Source organism: Sturnira hondurensis, unplaced genomic scaffold, assembly GCF_014824575.4.
Source record: "Sturnira hondurensis isolate 20B ecotype Veracruz unplaced genomic scaffold, ASM1482457v3 Scaffold0016663, whole genome shotgun sequence".
NCBI classification, from domain to species: domain Eukaryota; kingdom Metazoa; phylum Chordata; class Mammalia; order Chiroptera; family Phyllostomidae; genus Sturnira; species Sturnira hondurensis.
Window position 1 is genome coordinate 17,361,999 of NW_028089294.1, and position 19,358 is coordinate 17,381,356.

General features: G+C 49.4%; 1 protein-coding gene across 3 annotated transcripts in view; it reads left to right on the forward strand.

The window, feature by feature from the left end:
• Positions 1 to 2,750: 2,750 nt before the first annotated feature.
• EFR3B (EFR3 homolog B) overlaps positions 2,751 to 19,358 on the forward strand; it is a 78,447-nt gene continuing 61,839 nt past the window's right edge. For all 3 annotated transcript variants that reach the window (XM_037066823.1, XM_037066824.1, XM_037066825.1), the window contains exon 1: positions 2,751 to 2,945. In XM_037066823.1, coding sequence (XP_036922718.1) covers positions 2,939 to 2,945 — 7 coding nt within the window. In that variant the 5' untranslated portion in view covers positions 2,751 to 2,938. The remainder of the gene's footprint in view (positions 2,946 to 19,358) is intronic.

The window sequence follows — 19,358 nt, forward strand, 5'->3', positions numbered from 1 at the left end:
CATCTTGACTACGCCTCAGAGAGGCTGGGTGTGAGCTGAGTCCTTCGCCACTGGACACACAGAGTCCAGGGGAACCTCAGCCCTCTGGCAAAGCCCCATGCCAAATGTTGCAGGCCAGCTGGAGTGGTCCCATTCCTGTGCCTTTGGGAGCCACATACCGGCTCGGCACAGTTCTATTTGGGGACACAGACTAGGGGAGGGAGAAGGACCACTGCAGACCTGGGTCACTCATGAGGATCCAGGAGCACCCTTCGAAGCATGGTGCTAGTTAAAGTGTCGATGAAGCCTGGGCTGAATCTGAATTTCAGATAAACAAGAAAACTTTTTTAGTTTAGTTACGTCCCAACTATTGCTTGAAACATACATCAAACGAATTTTTTAAAATTTAAATCTAATTGGGCACCCTGTATTTTGTTTATTCATCTGTATTTTTCTGTTTTCCCCTTTTTATTGAATTTATTAGAGTGACACTAGTTAACAAAATTATGCAGTTTTCAGGTGCCCTGTTTCACAACACACCCTCTGTACAGTGTGCTGTGCGTTCACCACCCCAAGTCAAGTCTCCTCCCGTCACCATTTATCCCCCTATTCCCTCCTCCACCTCCTGGCAATCAAAGGCATCCTGTATTTTTATTTGCTAAATCTGGCAACCCTAGATCTAACACGAAGGCCTTTGGGTCGGGCACTCCAGACCCTCCCAGTGCGGCCCTCCGTGACTTTCCAGCCTCCCTTTCTGCTTCGGCTCCCAATCGTCACTCTGCTCCAAGTAGGCGGAGTCTAGGTTAAGCCCCACCCACTCTCTCCCTTCCACCGTCCGGACCTTTGCAAATTGTCTCTCTGGCCAGAATGGCAGTATTTACATTGTATCTCCTCATCGAGAAATCCTGCCCATTCTCCACAGATCATCTTGAATTTTTTTTCAAAATTTTTTTCAGGGTTGAAACTCAACCCTGCTCCTTCTGTGAGCCTCCACCTTAGAACTTGCTAAATTTTATATAATTTTTGCATGTCTCCTGAGTACCTTTCACATTGTCTAGCATGTAATCAGGAGTGATTACTAAATATTTCATTAAAAGAATGAATTAATCTACCAGTCATATGGGTGTCTAAATAGAGATCTGTGCCTCTTGTGAACAGTTTACTATGTTCTTTCTTGTCATGTTTTTTTTAATCGGTGTTTGTCTTGTAGTCCCTGCTAGCCATTTCACTCCTGAGGACAGACACTGCATTTCCCACGGTGCTGAAGACACCTGGGAATAATGAGGACACTTTGTGTTGAACAGACTGTGGGGTGGGAGTATCCTCGATGTGCAGACCAAGCTAGTCTCCAGATTTCCCTTTCTGCCTGGTTCAGATGTGACTGTCAGCAGATCTCAGAGCCACCTGACTTGGGCCTAGGACTGGAGAATAGAAACAGAGCGCCTTTGTGAGTCGTCAGAGGGCCCAGACTACATGTGAGCTCCGGGAACCTTCCCAGGGTTTCCCGGGGGGTAGGCAGTGGTGGTGGTGGTGGTGGGGGGGCTCCAGGATGCCCATGTGCCGCTAAGAGAGGGAAAGAGGTGAGAGAACAGGAACAAAACCTGGGAACAACAAGGAAATAGGAGATGGTAGGACAGGGAGAAACATGAAACATGGGTTTGGGGTACAACAGAGAGACCACTTTTCCAGGAACCCAGAGAATCTGGATTCTCTTTCTGGCTCTGTCCCTGCCTTGGGCGAGGAAGGAGAAAAGATACATGTGAGAATGCCCACTGTGTACTGTCATGTAGGTTTTATATCAATTTCCCAAAAGTCCTGCAGGTTCAGAGAGGGTAGATGACTGGCTTATAGACACACAACTCCGTGTATCTAGGAAAAAGAACACAAACCAACCTCTCACAGCCTCAGTTTCCTCTCCCGTAAAATGGGAGACATTACACCTCCCCTCCTTAACTTCTTGTGGAAACCTCAACCATGGGGCAAGAGGAGGAACTGAGGAGTGGATATTGAAAGGTGAGTGTGTGAAATGTAGAGGCTGAGTGATAAGCCTTTGAGAAGCCCCGAGCTGGGCTGGGGGCGTCGAGCCCAGAGTGTGGGGCGTGCCTTCCGCCCTCCTGGATCTGTTTCTCCCACGGTCAGGAAGATGGGGCAGTGGGCCCTGGGGCACGGGTGGAGAGGATTCCTGCCACAAAGCTTGTGAATGACACGCATAAATCTGGGAGAGAAAAAGCAAGCTGACTTCCTGCAGCACCTAGGGGGTGGGGTGGGGTGCATTTCCTGCATACCTGACCTAGTAAGGACGCGGTTTGGTAGCAATCACTTGGTCAGAGAGTGGCTGGGAGAGGCAAAGCTGAAGGTTTAATTAGAGAATGGGGCTTAGCTAAGGGGGCCAGGAGAGGGTCAGGGTTATTTCCCAATTCATCTTCCTTGCACCCTTGGCTCACCCGACGAATCCTGGAGAAATCCGGAGGAGGAATAGACATACACCTTCCCGCGTCCCTGCTGGCCCTCGGCCCTGGGTTAACGGCCTGAGCATCCCAGGGGCCAGGAGTTCCGGTGGGTGACTTCCCCAAAGAACCGCTGCAGCTAGACACTCCCGCCCAGGCACCTTGAGATCAGGGTTTGAGGGAGGCCGGAGGGGGGCGGGGATTTGCCTGGGGCGGGGCGGAGCCGGGCCGGGGTCTGCGGCCAGGCAGTGGCGGAGCCGCGGGGGAGGGATGTCTCATTAGCATAGTCCCTCCCCTCTCGGCTCGCCCTGCCCAGAAGCCTGAGCCGAGGCCCGCCGCGCTCAGCCTGGGAGTGGACTGGGCGTGCGGCTCCTGGCTCTGGCCCTCCCGCGTCCGGCCTCCACCGGCCACCGTCATCCGCCGCTGGGTGTGAATGAAAGGCAGGCGCCGCCGGGGGCTGGCTGCAGGCGACGCGGCGACGGGGCCTCGAGGGAGGCGCTGGCCCCACGGAGATGTACGGTAAGGAGGGTTCTGCCTCGGCTGGCAAACTTGCGGGACGCGGACCATTGTCCCCGCGCGGGGCTCCGACGAGGCCGTGGGGCGCGGGCTCGGAGCCCGGCTGGGCTCTTTCTGTTGCTCTGTGCGCGCGTGTTTGTGCTGAAAGGACAGAGATGCTCAGGGCCGGGCACCCTGGGGTCCTTGGAGTCCTCCGGGCCGGTGGTTTGCAGGCGCAGGGGCGGTGGGCGTTGGTCAGTTGTGGGGTGGGAGCTTGGGTGAGCCTGGGCGCTGGGGAAAGTGGGTCTCCCTTGGAGCTGAGAGGTGGTCATGTGTGACAGCATTTGCAGAATTAACAAAAGCGGGTGGTGCTGCGGAGTTTTCTGCGGAAAGCCGGTCCCAGATTGCAGTGGGGACGCTCGCTGCCCGCCTTATGCCTGGTTGCGGGGATGTGGGAGGCGGCTCCGGTAGTGCAGAGGGTTGAGGAGCCAGCCAGTCCTGGGAGCCTTGGCTCCCAGGATGGATGTGTCTTCTGCCTGTCCCTGCCGCCTGTGGGACCCAGGTTCCCTAACTTGCAGATTGGCCCTCCACAGTGACAGAGGAGGGAGATGCTGGTGAGGGCACTGCGCAGCTCTGGGTAGCCTCCTTCTGCCTGTCCCCTGACCCCTCTTGTCTTCTTCAATCATCCCCTAACTGAGGTGCAACAGTTAGTCAGACCCTCAGGGTGCACAGGTCTGCTTTCACACTGGCGAGAATTCCTCTGGTTTTGGAGGCAGCGTGGGTGAAGGAAAAGGGAGCGCTTTGGGTCCCACATTCCAGCTCTAAAGGGTGGAGCAGCAGACCCAGAGCACTAGAAATCAACCACATTACAGAGCATCTGAACTGCCCTGTGTGGGGGTGGGGGGGGGAGGGAGAGAGAATCCAGATGGACATAAGACCATCAGAACCTAGATTCTGACAGCTGTTCCCCAGCCAGCTAAGGAACTGGACTTGTTATCACCTCCCATCTCCACTGCCAGGTAGGGGCCCAGGGCGCACCTGAGGGGTGAGTGTTGGGAGAAGAGTGCGTTCCCAATTTAACCTACCACTGTGGCTGCTCTGCTGCCTCACGGCAAATAGACTATGAGTCACAAACTTTGTTGGAGGTAGAAAAAGCTGAGAGCTTAGTGCAAAGACTCAGCACTCAGTGGGCCTCACTGTTGGCAGAGAGAGAGAACCTTTTCATTGATCTCCATCTCTACCCAGTTGGTATTACATCTGCACTTTTGAACCAGGTCAAGACATCAGCATATCCCCTCAGCAAGTATTGCTCTTAGGTGGATCCGAGGGGGGCAGTAGAGTGGGAGGCGAGGTTGAGCTCAGAGCCTCTTCTGCTGGCCACGGGGACTCTGGAGAAAGGTAACAAGGCTGTTGTTTTATAAGCTAGGAGGCTGTGAGGTTCCCAGGAGAGAGCTGTATTTTCTTAGCCTGTTTTCCCCTCTTCTTTTCTGCAGAGTAAGCAGCCTGAAGCTGCTGCAGGTCACTTGACAAAAGCATGTGACTGCAGGGGCACCTGCAGTGGGGACAGAGTTAGGATAGGGCCCAGCGGACTGGGTAAGAACTAGGAACTCAGTTCTGCAAGGCCCCTGTGTGGCGCTTAGTCTGAGTCGGTTGGGGTCCCTGTCTGCCTCTACTGTAGGAAGCAAGTGAAGGAAGAGCTGGATGGTACAGAAAAGTGAACTGAGAATCCAACGTACCTGGGTGCTATTTTCAGATACGCACAGATTTTTATTTCTCTTTTATAATGTGTTTTTATTCCTCCAGGTGCAAACAGAGATGGTACTTACCCTTGAATGAGTCATAGAAAGATTATAGAGGGAATCCTCTGGGCAATTGCCTGCAGCAAAGGAAAGTCACACCAGTGCCCGCTGGGAGATTATTATTGTGTCTCACTTAGGCAAAGCCTTGTCTTTGGAGGTGTGAGAGGGAGCTCACTTTTCAATGGGGCGGGGGGCTCGTCAGTCTGAATTTTAGTATTTTCTTGACTTCCATGAAAAGAAAGGTTCTGTGTGACATTTGTAATAATTCTTTCCCCAGAAATCAATAGAGTAAAGAATAAAGATAGGGAGGTTGGAAAGGCATAGAATCACAGACTTCTTATATTTCATTCTTATTTTTCCATATCTCCCAAGTAAATTGTCCAAGGTAACATGGTTAGATAGAACAGTGCAAGATGCAAACTGGGGCTTCCTAGATCCACGTGCCTCCCCCCGCCCCCATAATGCCTTAAGTAAAGTCTCATTAGGAAAAGGCCACCCCGGATTTTACTAACTGATGTGCAGTGAGCTCCCCCATGTAGGCCAAAGGTCACCTAAGAACTTTAGGTAACAGTGACCCTTTGACTACCCACCTTGGTGACTTGATCCATTATGAATTCATGTAATCTAACTCTGGTCCCCACCTCTCAGCTGCTCGGCGATCCTGGACAGATCTTCATCTCCCCTCTTCACCCCTCCTCACCTTAACTTCTGCCCTGGCCACTCAGTCTCCCTGTGCCCTCGGTCTCCTCCACCTTTTCCCTCTGTCTTTGGGGGGAATGAGGACCCTTCGTCTTTGCCGGAGGAAACAGTGGAATCTGGGACAGAAAGAATTCTGGGGTGTGCCCATCTCAGTCCAGAGCCAGCTCATGGGTCATGGGTTGTCTCTTGGGCAAATGGTATCTCAGGAGAAAATGGTGAGAGGTACATTTCCCTCCCAGGTGGGTTGTGAGTCCAAAGCCTGACACTGGCCCTGGCAGGGCCCCCGAAGAGGTTCTGCGCTCACCAGACAGATTGCTCCAGAGCCTGACCCCTTCAGGTGGTCTTAGGCCTTTCCCCTTCTCTCTTCTCTGCCGGCTCTGAACATGCGTGTCTGTGCCACCTTCCGCCCCACCTCAAACACACAAGTCCCCTGGACCTCGATAGCCACTCAAGCCACCAAACTCAGGCCAGCTACCTCCTTACCACTCGCTCATTTCTAAACCTCAGTCCCTTTCTGGAAATGGCTATCCAAAAGGACATGGGTGACTTCCCACAGTCTTGTTTATGCCTCTGAACACAGATCGACAAGGAACCTGAAAAAATAAAAGCACGGGGGTGGGTAGGAAGATTGTGGGCAAATTCTGTGCAAAAATGGATTCCCACTTGTTCTTCATTGTGGTGGAGTTGTATAACCAGAAGTGTCCCTATTCCTCTCTCCTTTGTTGGAGCCATGCTGGGCCTGGCCAGGAGCATCCCACATACCCACTGAGGCGAGGCCAAGCTGTCTGAGAAAGGCCGCCCTTCAGCATTAGGCCTCTGGCCAAGTAGAGGATTGGAAAGGATTTCCTCAAAGCCACAGTCTGCATGGCCGGGTCCCACTCAAACAGAGGCTGCCTGACGCATCCCCCTCCCCTGCAGGTGCTGCCTCATCCCCAACAAGTGCATTTTCTCCCGCTGCGTGGTTGAGAGTGCTGACTTTAGGGAAAGTGGCCATGGCTACGACGTTGCGTAAGTGTGCCTCACAGAGCACATGTGTACTGTGACTGATGTGGATGGTGTGGCGACACTGCAGCATGGGGCTGACTCCCCAGGGTGCAAAGGCTTACCTTCAGGGAAAGTCCCATGGGTCCTGCTGCCCCTCCCACAGCCACACACACTCATGCACACACACGCGCACACACGTGCACAGTCCAACCTCCGGCACTCCCCCCCACCCCACCCCCAACTCCTTTCCTCCTGGAAGGAGCTGTTTTCTCTCTCTTGCTGCCCACAGTTCAGTGAATTCAAACAGTTGTAGTTTTCTTCTTGCACATAAATAAAAATAAAAAGTTAATATTGCCTTAGAGAAAATCTGGACAGGAAAGTAGGAGGGAAAAAACCATCCAGAATTCTACTAAAACCAACCTTTTATATACTACTATATAAATTACCACTAGGCTCTCGTGCTTGCCTGCATTTGCCCTTTCCCTTCTCTTTCTTCTGGGATCCTGTCTGTGTTAACCCAGGCACGATGGCGAAGGAGCAGCAGGGAGCCTGCAACTGGCCTCACATGACCTCGGGCCTGGCCCTTTTCTGAGCCTGTTGCCTGGCTCTACAAAGATGACAGTGTCCCCTCCACGGCAGGGATTAATCAGGATGGGAGAGCTGTCCCCACTGTCCCCTCCCCTTTCTTCAACTTTCCCTTTCCTGTTTCTTAAATTTTTTGAAAAGGGGCAAAAATTAAAATAAACAAACTTATGTCAGCGCTTGTAAGACTGTTTCTTGTATCAAACAAGAGGAAAATTTAATTTACAAAGCACCCTTTTGTTTTTCCTGGTAGTTATTCAGTCGTTCCAGAAAGTCTGGAAAACACAGTCAACTACGAACAAGTATAACTGCTTTTACTGTTTTGGTATCTTTCCTTCCATGTATTTGTTTATGTGGTTGGAAATATTAATTGTACTTAATTTTGCACTCCAGTTTTTTTTTTTACTTAACATTGGAATATAAGCCTCCCCCCAAGTTAGAAAAAACTTGTCGGATGCCATTTTTAATGACTAAATAACTGTCCACTAGATGATGTATAATTTACTTATTTTATATTAGATTATACATAAAGATTCAGTATTGTAATCCTGGGAAGAGTACCTGGTACCCAAAGCTTTCTCTAAATTTTGGGATATTTCCCTATCTTGTAGCCCTCCAAATGGGTTGATTGAGGAATACAAACATATTAAGGATTTGTTACAGTTCGTCAAACTGCTTTCAATTTGTATCAGTTCCACCACCCCTGGCAGTGAGAAGCCTCCTGTCTCCCCGGGCTCTCAAAAGCATTACATACCGAGATTTTTTCCCAATCTTTGATAATGTGATAGGAAAGTTAGATCATTTGAACTTGCATTCTTTCTGACTAGTGGAGTTAAACACGGACCATGTTTTTTTTTAACCATCTGCATTGTAGTGAATTGTCAGGAGAACTTTATTTCTTGAGAATATAGTTAACTATTTGTCTGTCATTTGTTTTATATGTTGTGTTCTGAAGGCCATCATGGGGGACACGGGAGTGCATAGGAGTCCTTTCCGCCAAGAGGACTTCTGTTTCAGACAGGTTGTTCAATGTGCGAGAAATTTAATGACACAAAGACAGATTCTGTAAAATCGCACAGTTGTGCGAGGTGGGCTGGAGTAAGTCATCAAATGAGGGGCAGCAGCAACGTCGTGAAGTGGAAGAGACCACTCCAGGGTGGACCTGTTGGGAGGGCTTCAGGGGAGAGTGGGCATCTGTGCAGGGTTCTGAGCTGGGTGGGGAAGGGACAGAGGCCGTGCCAGGTGGGGGCACCAGTGTAAGTGCACGCAGGTGGGGAAAGAGAGGACCTGTCCAGGGACAGTTAGGGGAGGGAGAGTCCTGGGTTTGGGCGGGGTTTAGGGGGAGGTGACGTGATGGAGAAGGAGATATGTTGGGGAGAAGGGGTTCCCACTTACCCCTGTGAGCAGTAGGAGCCACTGCAGGTTTTAGACTGTCAAAGGGCCTATTTGGTCGATGGATGTTTCAGGGAAATGATGCTAGGGCACTGTGCAGATGGGGGGGGAGTGGCAGTGGAAGAGACCAGCCCCACAGGGGAGGGCCCTGGGAGCAAGAAATCTCTGGACCAGTTCCAGTTGTGCATATGCAGAGGAAGGTGTGTGCTCCTTTAAAAAAAAAGCAGTAGGACTGGGTGGGTGGGAGAGATGGGGATGTGGGATAAGGTGACTTGAAACTTAAAAAAAAGAAACATTCCAATGACACGTTCAGTGTGGGTTATATAAGCAGGTATAGAAAATGATGCATTTAGAAATAAGTGCTAGATTACCTAGAGCTCTAAACGTATTATAATCTAACTTGTTCTAAAGAGGATTTGCAGCATATATTTTACGTACACACCTGTGCTAGAATAAATAAAGGGGTCACATCAAGGAAAATCTATGAGTAAAACAGGAAAAAAAAAACCAAGAATAAGGTTATTTCAGGAAAAAGCTCCTGTCAGCAGGCCCTTTTGAAAATTCAGTTTTGAGCTTCCCACAGGCCCCCAAAGAGGGAGAAAGTCATTTGCAAGTCTCATAGCATCTATAAAATTTTTTAAAATGTGGTTACTGAGGACAAATACAGCTTTTGGAGATGCTAAGAGCTGACAGAAATTCCTCCCTGAGTTCCTCATAAAAGAGGAGTATTTTATAAATGTTGGTCTAAATTAGGTTTTTCTTTTAAAAATACAGTTCCCTCAATCTGCTCTGTACCAGTTTGTAGAGTAGGAAGACTGCTCCAAATGCGTCTGTGGGTTCCGATTCCTCACTTTGAAATCGCCATGGGCTCTGCTCTGGGCTTCCTGCCTGGTTTGCCGCGAGCCAGGACACGCAGGCTCCGGTCCCTTTGCAGCTGTGGCTGTCATTTCTCCTTCCTCAGTGATGTGTCTTCTGAGAGTCTGCTGGGGAAGCTGCCCCTCCCTTCGTGACCAGGGGAGGCTGTCTGGTGACTCGTTCATGCGTCTTATTTGAGCTCTCTGCACACTCACTTTGCTCTCTCGTCCTGGTTCCCACTCACCTCCAGCCCCGTGAAAGTGAGAGCAGGAAGCTCATCTCTCTTGTTCCCTGAGACTCCAACGTATCTGGAGTCTCCGGCCCAGGACACTGCCTGGGACAGAGGAGGTGCTCAAGGCACCTTGACGGGGGGGAGGAATGCGGAGTTAGAGGTGGTCTAACAATTCACCTCTTTGTGACTTCTGACCCTCTACGTTCTTTGGCTTTCCCTGTGTCATGAAGACCAATGCAACTATTGCTCTCTTAGCTTCCATCCGTGTGGCACTACTATGTGATAACCATTGTTCTAAGCACACTTTTTATGTGTTACCTGAGTTAACCTTCCCCAAATTCTGTGAGTTAGGGATAATTATTCTCATTATGGAAATGAGAAAACAGAGACACTGGGAGGCTGAGTAGCCTGCCCACGCTGCACGGTTGTGTGAAGGGGCTAGGATTTGAGCCTGGGCATCCTCGCTCCAGAGTGTGGACTCTCCTGCCCTCTCACACCCACTGTCTCTAGAATACTCTGAATGTTCCTGAGAACACAGGTGTCTCCTTTGCAGAGCCCGCTATGTCTCACAGTCTGGCGTGTTAATTTGGGAAGAGCAGGAGAGCATAGAAGGCATGGCTGACCTGAGGGAGACGTGGGCCAGTCAACAGGGACCCTGGGGGCTATCACTTCTGGTTGAAGCTCCTGCCTCTTGCGACCCTTCCCTCCTTTTTTAGCATTGTTTTCACCTTGTCAGAGAGAGAAAGGACTCCGGGAAGAGCCCTGGGGACCTAAAAGAGGATAGATTAATAAGAGAGGAGCCAGGACAGCAGGTAGGTGAGGGTGGAGGACAGAATGCGGGAGCCAAGGATGGCATGAAGAACAAGGAGGCACAAGCATACATCTCAGAGAGGAGGGAGAGGCAGGCAGGCAGGCAGACGGGCTGTCACACCAGCAGTCACACACGTACACGCGTGCCTCAGTGACAGTGTTCCTAATGGTGCGCTCCCTGGTCAGTGCTGGGCCGGAGGAGAGCAGAGACGGGATCATGTGTAGCGGGAGGAGCTCTGCTTCTCTGCTAGTTTGGCCATGAGTTCAAGCCTCTTCCCTACCTCTTCAGGTCCAGCCCTTGTGGCCATGGCAAACTGATCGCTGCCAGTGTTTGTTAAAATCCTTAGACACAGGGTCTGGTGATAAGGATGAAAACAGAGAGCTGCCGGCACATTGGGGAGCTGGGCATCTGCCTCTGTGAAGTCAGCCTGCTGGGTGGGGTCCCTGAAAGGGGCCACCTGCAATGCTGGTGGTGTGCAGCGCTTTCTTGTCTCCTAGAGTACCGTCTGCAGATTGGCAGTCCATGACAGGGTCTCTCCATCCCTGCATCAGGAAGAGGGAAAAAGTCTCTTAGATGCAAAGAGGACAGACGTGATGTCTTCGGCTAAATCCTTATACCAGCCTAAATCCATATGCATTACTGAAATTCAGCAATGTTCATTCCACGACATTCAATCCATTGCCTGAAGTCAGAACAGCCCTTCGGAGGTAGATGTCATCATTTCTGTGCTTGAGCCAATGACACAGACTTACAGAAGTCCAGTAATTCGCCCAAGGTCACGCAGCAGGTGGAAGTCCCTTTTCTCTATTGTCTCCTGAGTGTACGTTCACAGAGCTCCTGTGGGATTAAAACGCTGCTTTTGTACCTGATGGCAATTCCATGTGCCTTATGCCAAACAGCAGATTTCACTACAAGAGAATAATCCCAAACTGAATGCTGTCGTAGATTTCACATACTATAATTTGCTGTGAATAATGCATGCCCAGGTTTTGGGGCCCAAATTTCCAAGGAAAAAAACCTCCTTTCATTTTGAATTTTTAATTCAATTATTTGCTATTTATATATAGATACTGGTTCTTTGTAGCATAAAGGAATTTTGGGGTTTATTTTTTAACATATTTTTTACATATTATGGTACAAGAAATTTTGTGGAACAAATAATTACAAAACAGAAGAACAGATACAAGGTATTTCAGGCACGACCCATGCAGAATGTGCATCCTTATTTTTCCCTCAAAAATTTGGGTAAAAAACTGTGCATTATACACGGTGCAATATGGGTAGTTTAGCTGTAACTTCTCATCCAGGAATATGGGTGTCAGCCACCCAAGTGGACTTTTGAGCCCAGTGTCCTACAGGATTAGGGCACATCTGTGGTCCAACTACAGGATTTCTGGGTTCAAAGGCTAACTCTCTCATTACACTCCAGAAGGTCCCAGATAAGTTAAAGCATCCAGGAATCAACAGCCTTAGATTCTTAGCTTGGCAGGGCCCTGAGCTTCATCAAAATTATTCAGAGATACTCCTCTCCATGTCCCAACTTTCTTTTTAGGTGGAGAGCATTTGAAATAACATTTATAAATCATGTGAAGAAGTATCCCTAAATTACAAGAACAAGATCACTTGTAAAGGCGCTACTTGCAGTAGAATGAAGCATTTCCAGCCCTTTCTCGCTTCTCACGTCTTGTGCTGGAAGGATGCTCCTGCAACAGAAGCAGGCGGGATGAACGCTGGAACTACCTGGGGCTCTGCAGCCTCCTGCCAAGTGTCTCTTGTCTCCCCACTGTATCTGATACTTTGATGTTATTTTTATCATTTATTTGTCACACCGACTGTCATTTGTTTCCTTATACATTAGATCTGCAAACTTCTTGAGGACACAACCTCTATCTTAATCATCTTTGTTTTTCTAGCATCTAGCAGAGACCTCGGGTGCGTAGTAAGAGCTCAGACGTTTGCATTAAACTATCGAATAGTTTTAAGTGTCAGTCATACATCGATACACACAAACCTAGCAGCCCTGTTTCCAGGGTGCCCATGGCAGTGGGCTGAGGTTTCAGGAAGAAGCCCGTAGTGACAATGGCAATATTTCATCATTTTAGGGTGCCTTCCCCCATTGATTATAATTCCACATAGAACAGAGAATATGTCAGAATAGAACCACTTGACTTTCCCTCTTGGCTCCGATGGCATTAGTTGTGAGAAACAGTTGCTTGGCCTGCCCACTAGGATGGTTGAGACAGATAGAAAATTATTCTCACAGATTTCCTCCTTGGTTTGCAGAGCTCAGATTAAACACTGTAATCTTTTTCTTTAGAAAGCCAAGGTCACTTAAGTGCTATAATTATAGGCAGAATTATAGGCATTTTGGTTTCCACTCATATCGTTTGTCATGTACATTATTCGTTTACCAAACAAGAAAGATCAAAGGCCCCTGGAGGCAAATGCAGTGAAATACCTGGTTCTTGTGAGGAGGCACCTGGCCAGCGTGTTCCAGGATCCACCACCGTTTAGCTCAGTGTGCCTTCAGTCTGGGGGTTGCGTGGAGTGTGGGGGCACCGGGCAGAAAGGCAGGGGTGCTGGCTTTGGTGGAGGGTTGTACACAGACGGAGCAGAAGAGGAAAAACCATCAGAGTATTCCCAGCTTCCCTCAAGTGCCTGAAAATACCTGGTTCTACCAGCAGCCCAGGACCAGAGGTCGGTGAAATCAGTGAGCCCATCGGAATGTCTCGAGAAGGTTCACCCCAAGGAGAAGAGGATGGAAGGCACTGCTAGGAATGTGCTCTTCTCCCCCAGACAAGCTGCTGGGGAAGAACAGGGCTGACTGTTCAGGAGACGCGTGGGCGGGGCTGGACGTGGTACAAGGCTGTTCTTCTGCCGTTTCAGGGCCCTCCGTTCTGCACTGGGAGGGAAGGCTGGCTGTCAGGCCTGACTCGGGCTCTGTTGCTGGATAAACTTGGGCAAGATTCTCCGTCTCTCTCAGCTTTCGTTTCACTCCCCACATTGGGAGAGCTGGACTGGACGGCCTCTTAAGGGTTTAGAGCGACTCGTCTGTCCCGTGGGTGAGAAAGCAGGGCTGCGGCTATACCCCCAGCAGGGATTTGCAAAAGACCTGGGTGGTATTACAGGCACTGTGATCCCAGCTTCTTTATGTAACCTGGCCGGGCGTCCGTTTCCGCATCGGAAAGGTGGGGACCGTGACCGCTTCACCAGTTCAAACTGTGTAGAGCCCGGGGTCCTTTTCAGTGGGATGATGGGCGCTGATGGGCAGCCAGGCTGGGTGTGGAGGAGATGTGTGGTGTGTGCTGGGCGCTACGATTCTTGCTTTACATACATTCATATTTCACAAAAATCTGGTGTGGTAGGTATTTCTAGTCCCTCTCCCATTTCCAGGTAATGATGATGAAGTCCGAAGCAGTGAAATGCCTTGTCCAGGGTCGCCCCGCTCACTAAGTGGCCAAACAAATAGCCAGCCCTGTTTGTTCTCTTTTCTTCCACCTGGGCTCTGAAAACACTCTTACTAATTGGACTGCATCAAAATCTAAAACTTCTGTGCACCAAAGGGTAGGTACGATGAACAATGAAAAGGCAACCCACAGACTGGGAGAAAATATTTGCAATCATGTGTCTGATAAAGGATTACTATCTAAAATATGGAAAGAATGCCTACGATTGAACAATAACAAAAAAAACTTGATTTAAAAATGGGTAAAGGACTTGAATAGGCATTTCTTTAAAGAAGATACACCAATGGCCAAGAAGCACATGAAAAAATGCTCAGCATCACTTGTTATTAGGGAAATGCAAGTCAAAACCACAATGCTATATCACTTCAGGCCCATTAGGATGATTAGTATTAAAAAAATCAGAAAATAACCAGTGTTGTGAGATGTGGAAAAATCGGAACCCGTGTGCATTGCTCGGAATGAAAAATGGTGCCATCATGATGGAAAACAGTAGGGCCGTTACTAAAACTATTAAAAACACAGTTACCTGAGGATCCAATAATTCTGCTTCTGGGTATGTATCAAAAGAAGTGAACGCAGGGCCTCAGAAAGATGTGGGTGCACCCACGGTCACAGCAGCGCCTTTCAAACTAGCCAAAAGTGGGTGCAACCCAAGTGCCTATCAACAGGGAAATGGATAAACAGAAGGTAGTATGCACATGCAATTGAATATTATTCAGCCTTAAACATGGATGGACCCTGAGGACATTGCTAAGTTAAATAAACCAGTTGGAAAAGGACAAATACTGTAGGATTCCGCTTACACAAGGTACCCAGTTAGTTAAATTCATAGAGGCAGAAAATAGCACAGAGGTTCCCAGGAGCTGAGGAGACAGGGTGGGGGGCAGAGAGAGGGTCAGTTTGCAAGATAGGAAAGCATTTTGGAGAGGACAGTGGAGAGTACCGCACGACAAAGTACCTGGTGGCACTGAGTGGTACTCTTGAAATGGTTAAAGTGGTCGATGTTATGTTATGTTATGTATATTTGACCACAATTTTCAAAGTTTTCACCCACCTACACACATAACACACACACCCTGGTTGGAGTTGACCGCGCCCTTCATCAGTGGCATAAGTCAGGCTGGGCAGATGACTTAGCCCTAGTCCTCTTGCCACTCAGGAGCGCCTATACCAGGAGACCCAGACACTGACATCAGTACGGGCTTTGGATCTCCGGAAAATGCCAACTCAAGTTAAGTGTGCCGTTCAAATACCATTTGGGGGAAAGAAAGAAAATTCCTATCGGTAAGGTCAAGGGCATGTCTGTTGCATTCCATGACTGGCTGGAGGAATGACGATCAGATTTGAAGGCTGTGGTACGGATGGTCTGAGTGGGTGGCATGGGCGGGTGTGTCTCAAGGAGCTGCCTGTTACCCTTCTGAGCAGTGAGACCAAGGCCCCAGGAGGGGTCCGTGTGGCTGCCAGTGCTCGGAGGCAGGCAGAAAGGAAACCCTGAATTCCGATGTCGGCCCCAGCTCAACCTCCAGGGTGGGCGCCTTCCTTGGCAGGTCGATTTTGGATCGAGCTCCCCTGCACATAGTAACTCCAAATGGCCTACTCCAAGGAGAGCAGCAGCATGCTTTATTTATTCACCAAAAAGCTAATAATGCCGCACCAGGGAGCCAGCCTATAATCAATGCCTGTCTGCCTGAAAGGAACCCTCTAGAACATGACCAGAGGTTATTTCAGGATGATGGGACTGCAGGAAACTTTCACATTTTCTTTTAAAAGACACTTTAAATTTTTTTCATTTTATATAGTGAGCATGGAGTATTATAACAGCAGAACATCAATAAATATAATTAAAAGTGATTTTCACCATCAAAGACCTGTGGATGGTTACCTGGAATCTTCTAATTACATTTTAGAAACGCTACTGCAGGAAGACATACAAAAACAAACCTGTGAGGATAGAAATTAGAAATTACACAGTGGCTGCATGAGGAGCTTGCCTGGAAAGGGGAGTTTCCTGGGGGGGGGGGGGGCGGATCGCAACGTCCTGTCTTGTTTGGGTGGTGTCATACAGTATAAAAACAGTTGTGGAAACTCAAGGCTGTGAACACTTAAGACCTGTGCGTTTATTGCATGTTGATTGTTTTGCAATAAGATAACAGGAGCCCCAGGAAAAGAAGAAAACATGCCTGCAAACAATCGCGGTCTGTTTTGCATCGCTGGCAGGCAGGGTGCTTGCAGACAGCCCAGGACCTGTGCCAGCTGGCACTGGGGCGCTTGCCCAGGGTGGTCCCGGGTGCCCCAGGAACAGGGCCCCCGAGAGCACCTGGGCAGGGCACAGGCTGCTGGACACTTCATGTGCTGAGCAGGGAGTGGAGGAAGCTGACCCAGGAAGTCCCGCCTGCCGTTGGTGTCCGGGAGGCTGGTGATGCCAGCAGGGCAGCGAGCAGAGGGCCATCTGGTGCGAGGCCTGTGAGGCGTTGCTGACTCTAATGGGACCTTAAATGACAGACACAGCCTGGTGTTAGCAGGCCTGCAGCACTGTCTCAGCACCAACAGAGGCAGGACCGATGGCGGAGCAGGGCCAGGTGCCTGTGCAGGATTGATTTTCTCCTTTTCTCCAGGGGCTTCTGCGACCTTGCAGCCCTCAAGTGATGTCATTCTCCTAAGAGTGCACAGCCTTTAATGACTTTATTTGTTATCTGTTTCTTACTAATGTGCTGGCTGGGATATTTCTGCCCAAAGATCTACATCTCCCTCGCTACAAAAGGACTTTCTTTTCCTAGTGGCACATTGAAGTGAGTAAATCTCAGGGTCTCCTGTGTAGCCCGGGGTTAAGACCCTGGGTTCTGACAGACCTGAGTTTGAATCCCAGCTCTCCCACGGAATAGTTGTGTGACTTTAAATAAGTTACTTAACTGGGCTCAGCCTCATCTTCATCTGTAACTCGGAATGGTAAACCCCACTTCAATATGGGTGGAAGGATTAAATAAAATAATGCATTCCAGCCTTTTAATGTTCCCGAGGCGTAATGAGAGCTTAATGTCAGCTGGTGCTGGTATTAATGGGGGAGGCCAACATGCACATTTTACTGTCAATGGATCCTTTCAAATGGCGACATAGCAGTAACAGGGCTCCAAGGATCTGCTTCAGAGGAAGCCTCCTCCAGTCCTTCTTTAGAGCTTTCTAAGGAGCTGCCCCTTCCAGCTAGGTTTCTGCTTTTGGAGACCCACTCCGCTCAGCTGCTTTCTCGCTGCTGGCTCGCTCCGTCTGCTTCTTGCTCCTTGCAGTGGGCAGAGTCTGCTGGGAGGAGTTCCTTCCTCGTGCAGGTACCTCCAGGATGCCCGGGCACCCTAGAACTGCTTCACTAAAAAGGGGTCTAAGCCAGGCCTGGCCTGCCTGCCGCTTACTTGGCATTTTTCGTTCGGCTCAACTAAGCACTGATTTTGCATTTTTGCTGAATTCTGGTGCTTCCTCTTGATTCTGTTTTGAGTTGCGAAAGTGTTGCTTCGGAAATTTCCCCCTGGCTCCACGACCACCCTGGGCCGAGCTTTGTGTGTTCGAGGCTGTGGGCACAGGGCCTGTTCCCTGCTCCGGCACCACCACTCATGCTGGGACAGACTCGCTGATTACAGGTTTGGACTTCTGAGTGATTGATCTTGGATTCTTCGCCTTGACGGCTCTGCGGTTTCATCTGTCTGTTCGTCTGTGTATTTAAAGCTCTCGCACTTGCTCCAAATCAGTTTGGCTCCGTCACAATGAAGCTTCTTCTGGTTTCTATATTTGACACTATGTGTTCATTTGGAAACCCAGAGGTGAGTAACCCTGCTTTTTACAGGCTTCCTGGCGACCACAACAGGAAGCTGGACAAACTGTGGGAGTGGAGAAAGCATGAGTGTGCTGTAAATCCTGAGTCCTGATTTCTGGTTTTGAGCTCCACACTTACACCACGTCTCCAGTGAAATTTCTAACCCTGTATGGTCTGCATGTGATAGATTCCACTCTCTGTGCTGCAAGCTCTTCGCAGGCAGGAAGTTTTTATCAGAAGCCTTCGTATCCCCACCGTTCACATGTACTTAACAGAAAAACCGAATGCCTTGGTGCCCCGAGTAGCAGGTATTCCCGATGGAGGAATTTTGGGTGACTGAATTTCCACCCTGAGCTCAGAACACCCCACAGAGAGATACACACATAAGCATTTAGTTCCCCTCTTACTCTCGTTTATTGCAATTCCCCAGGCTTAGAAGGCCAGCAAAGTGCTTCCTTCCATATATGTAACCCATACACTAGCTAAGCTGATAAAAATGTTTATGAAATAAAATACCAACAGTGCTCTGTTCATGCTAAGTCTATCCTCAAAGCTACGTGCGCCTGAGCACACGCCCAAGGGGACAGGGACTGTGCATTCTGCTCTTTTTCATCTTCTGATGTACTCGGTGCATTTGCATGGCACGCACGTTCGAGCATGAATCCATGAAATGACTCGAGGCTCTTGAATCAGCTCCAGCAAGACCCAAGCTGAGCAAGTGTAGAAAACTCTGTGTGTGTGTGTGTGTGTGTGTGTGTGTGTGTGTGTGTGTATGTGTGTGTGTTTTAAACTCTTGGATTCCAAATCTTTGAACAGTGAATTATCCTCATCAGGTTTTGTGAGCCGCTTTATCCTGAAGAGAAAATGGCAGAAACATTCAAAATTCTGTTTCTCTTCAATTACATGAGTAATACCTAAAACATTTTTGTTAGGGAAGAAAATGAAAATAAAAGCTGAAGCTCTAAGTCAGAGCTGTCCAAGAGAACGTTCTGCATCGATGCAAATGTCCTATGTCTGTGTGTCCAACAGGGTGGCCACAGCCAGCTACATGTGGCTGCTGAACTCATAACACGTGGCTAGTGTGCCCTAGGAAGTAAATTTTAAATTTTATTGAATTAAATAACCAGAGGTGACTAGTGCCTAGCACCCCCAGGCCCCCAACTCCAGTCCCCACACTGGACGTGACCACTGATAGCCCTGCACTGTGTGTCTTTATGGGTCTTTGTGCATTTGTAGCCTATTTTATGCACATATTTACACGCACGCCCAGTGTGTCTGGCCCATGAGTGTGTCACACAAATGGTCCCCTGCCATACGTGTTCTGCAGCCTCCTGTTTAACTGACAGCGTGTTTGGAGAGCTCCCCGGGGCAGCGCTTGTAGCTCTGCTTCATTTATTCGAGCTGCTGCATAGTGTCCACTGCAAGAGGTTCCCTGGTTTATTTACACAGTCCCCTACTGGTGAGCACTTAGGTTGTTTCCAAAGCCGCCGATCCATCCTTACCTGCTTCACTGTGCATGTGAGCAATGGTGGAGACTGTGAACGGGACTTCTGAATCCAGGGGAGGAAGGGGACCCATGTTTCCTGCCCCCCCCCTCTGTACCCCCCACTGTGGTTCTCCTAGGTCTGGTTCTCCTCCACGATTCCCATGGGGTCGAGCCCCTGTGTCTGGGGTGGTCCTGGGGAACCGTTATTATCATTTTGTTGAAAGCTGGCGGCCCCGCTCTCCCCTGACCTCTGTTTTCACTCCCCACACTGAGAAGCTGAAACCCAGATTTTAATCACACAGGCCCTGATGAGCTCTGAAAACACTCAGAC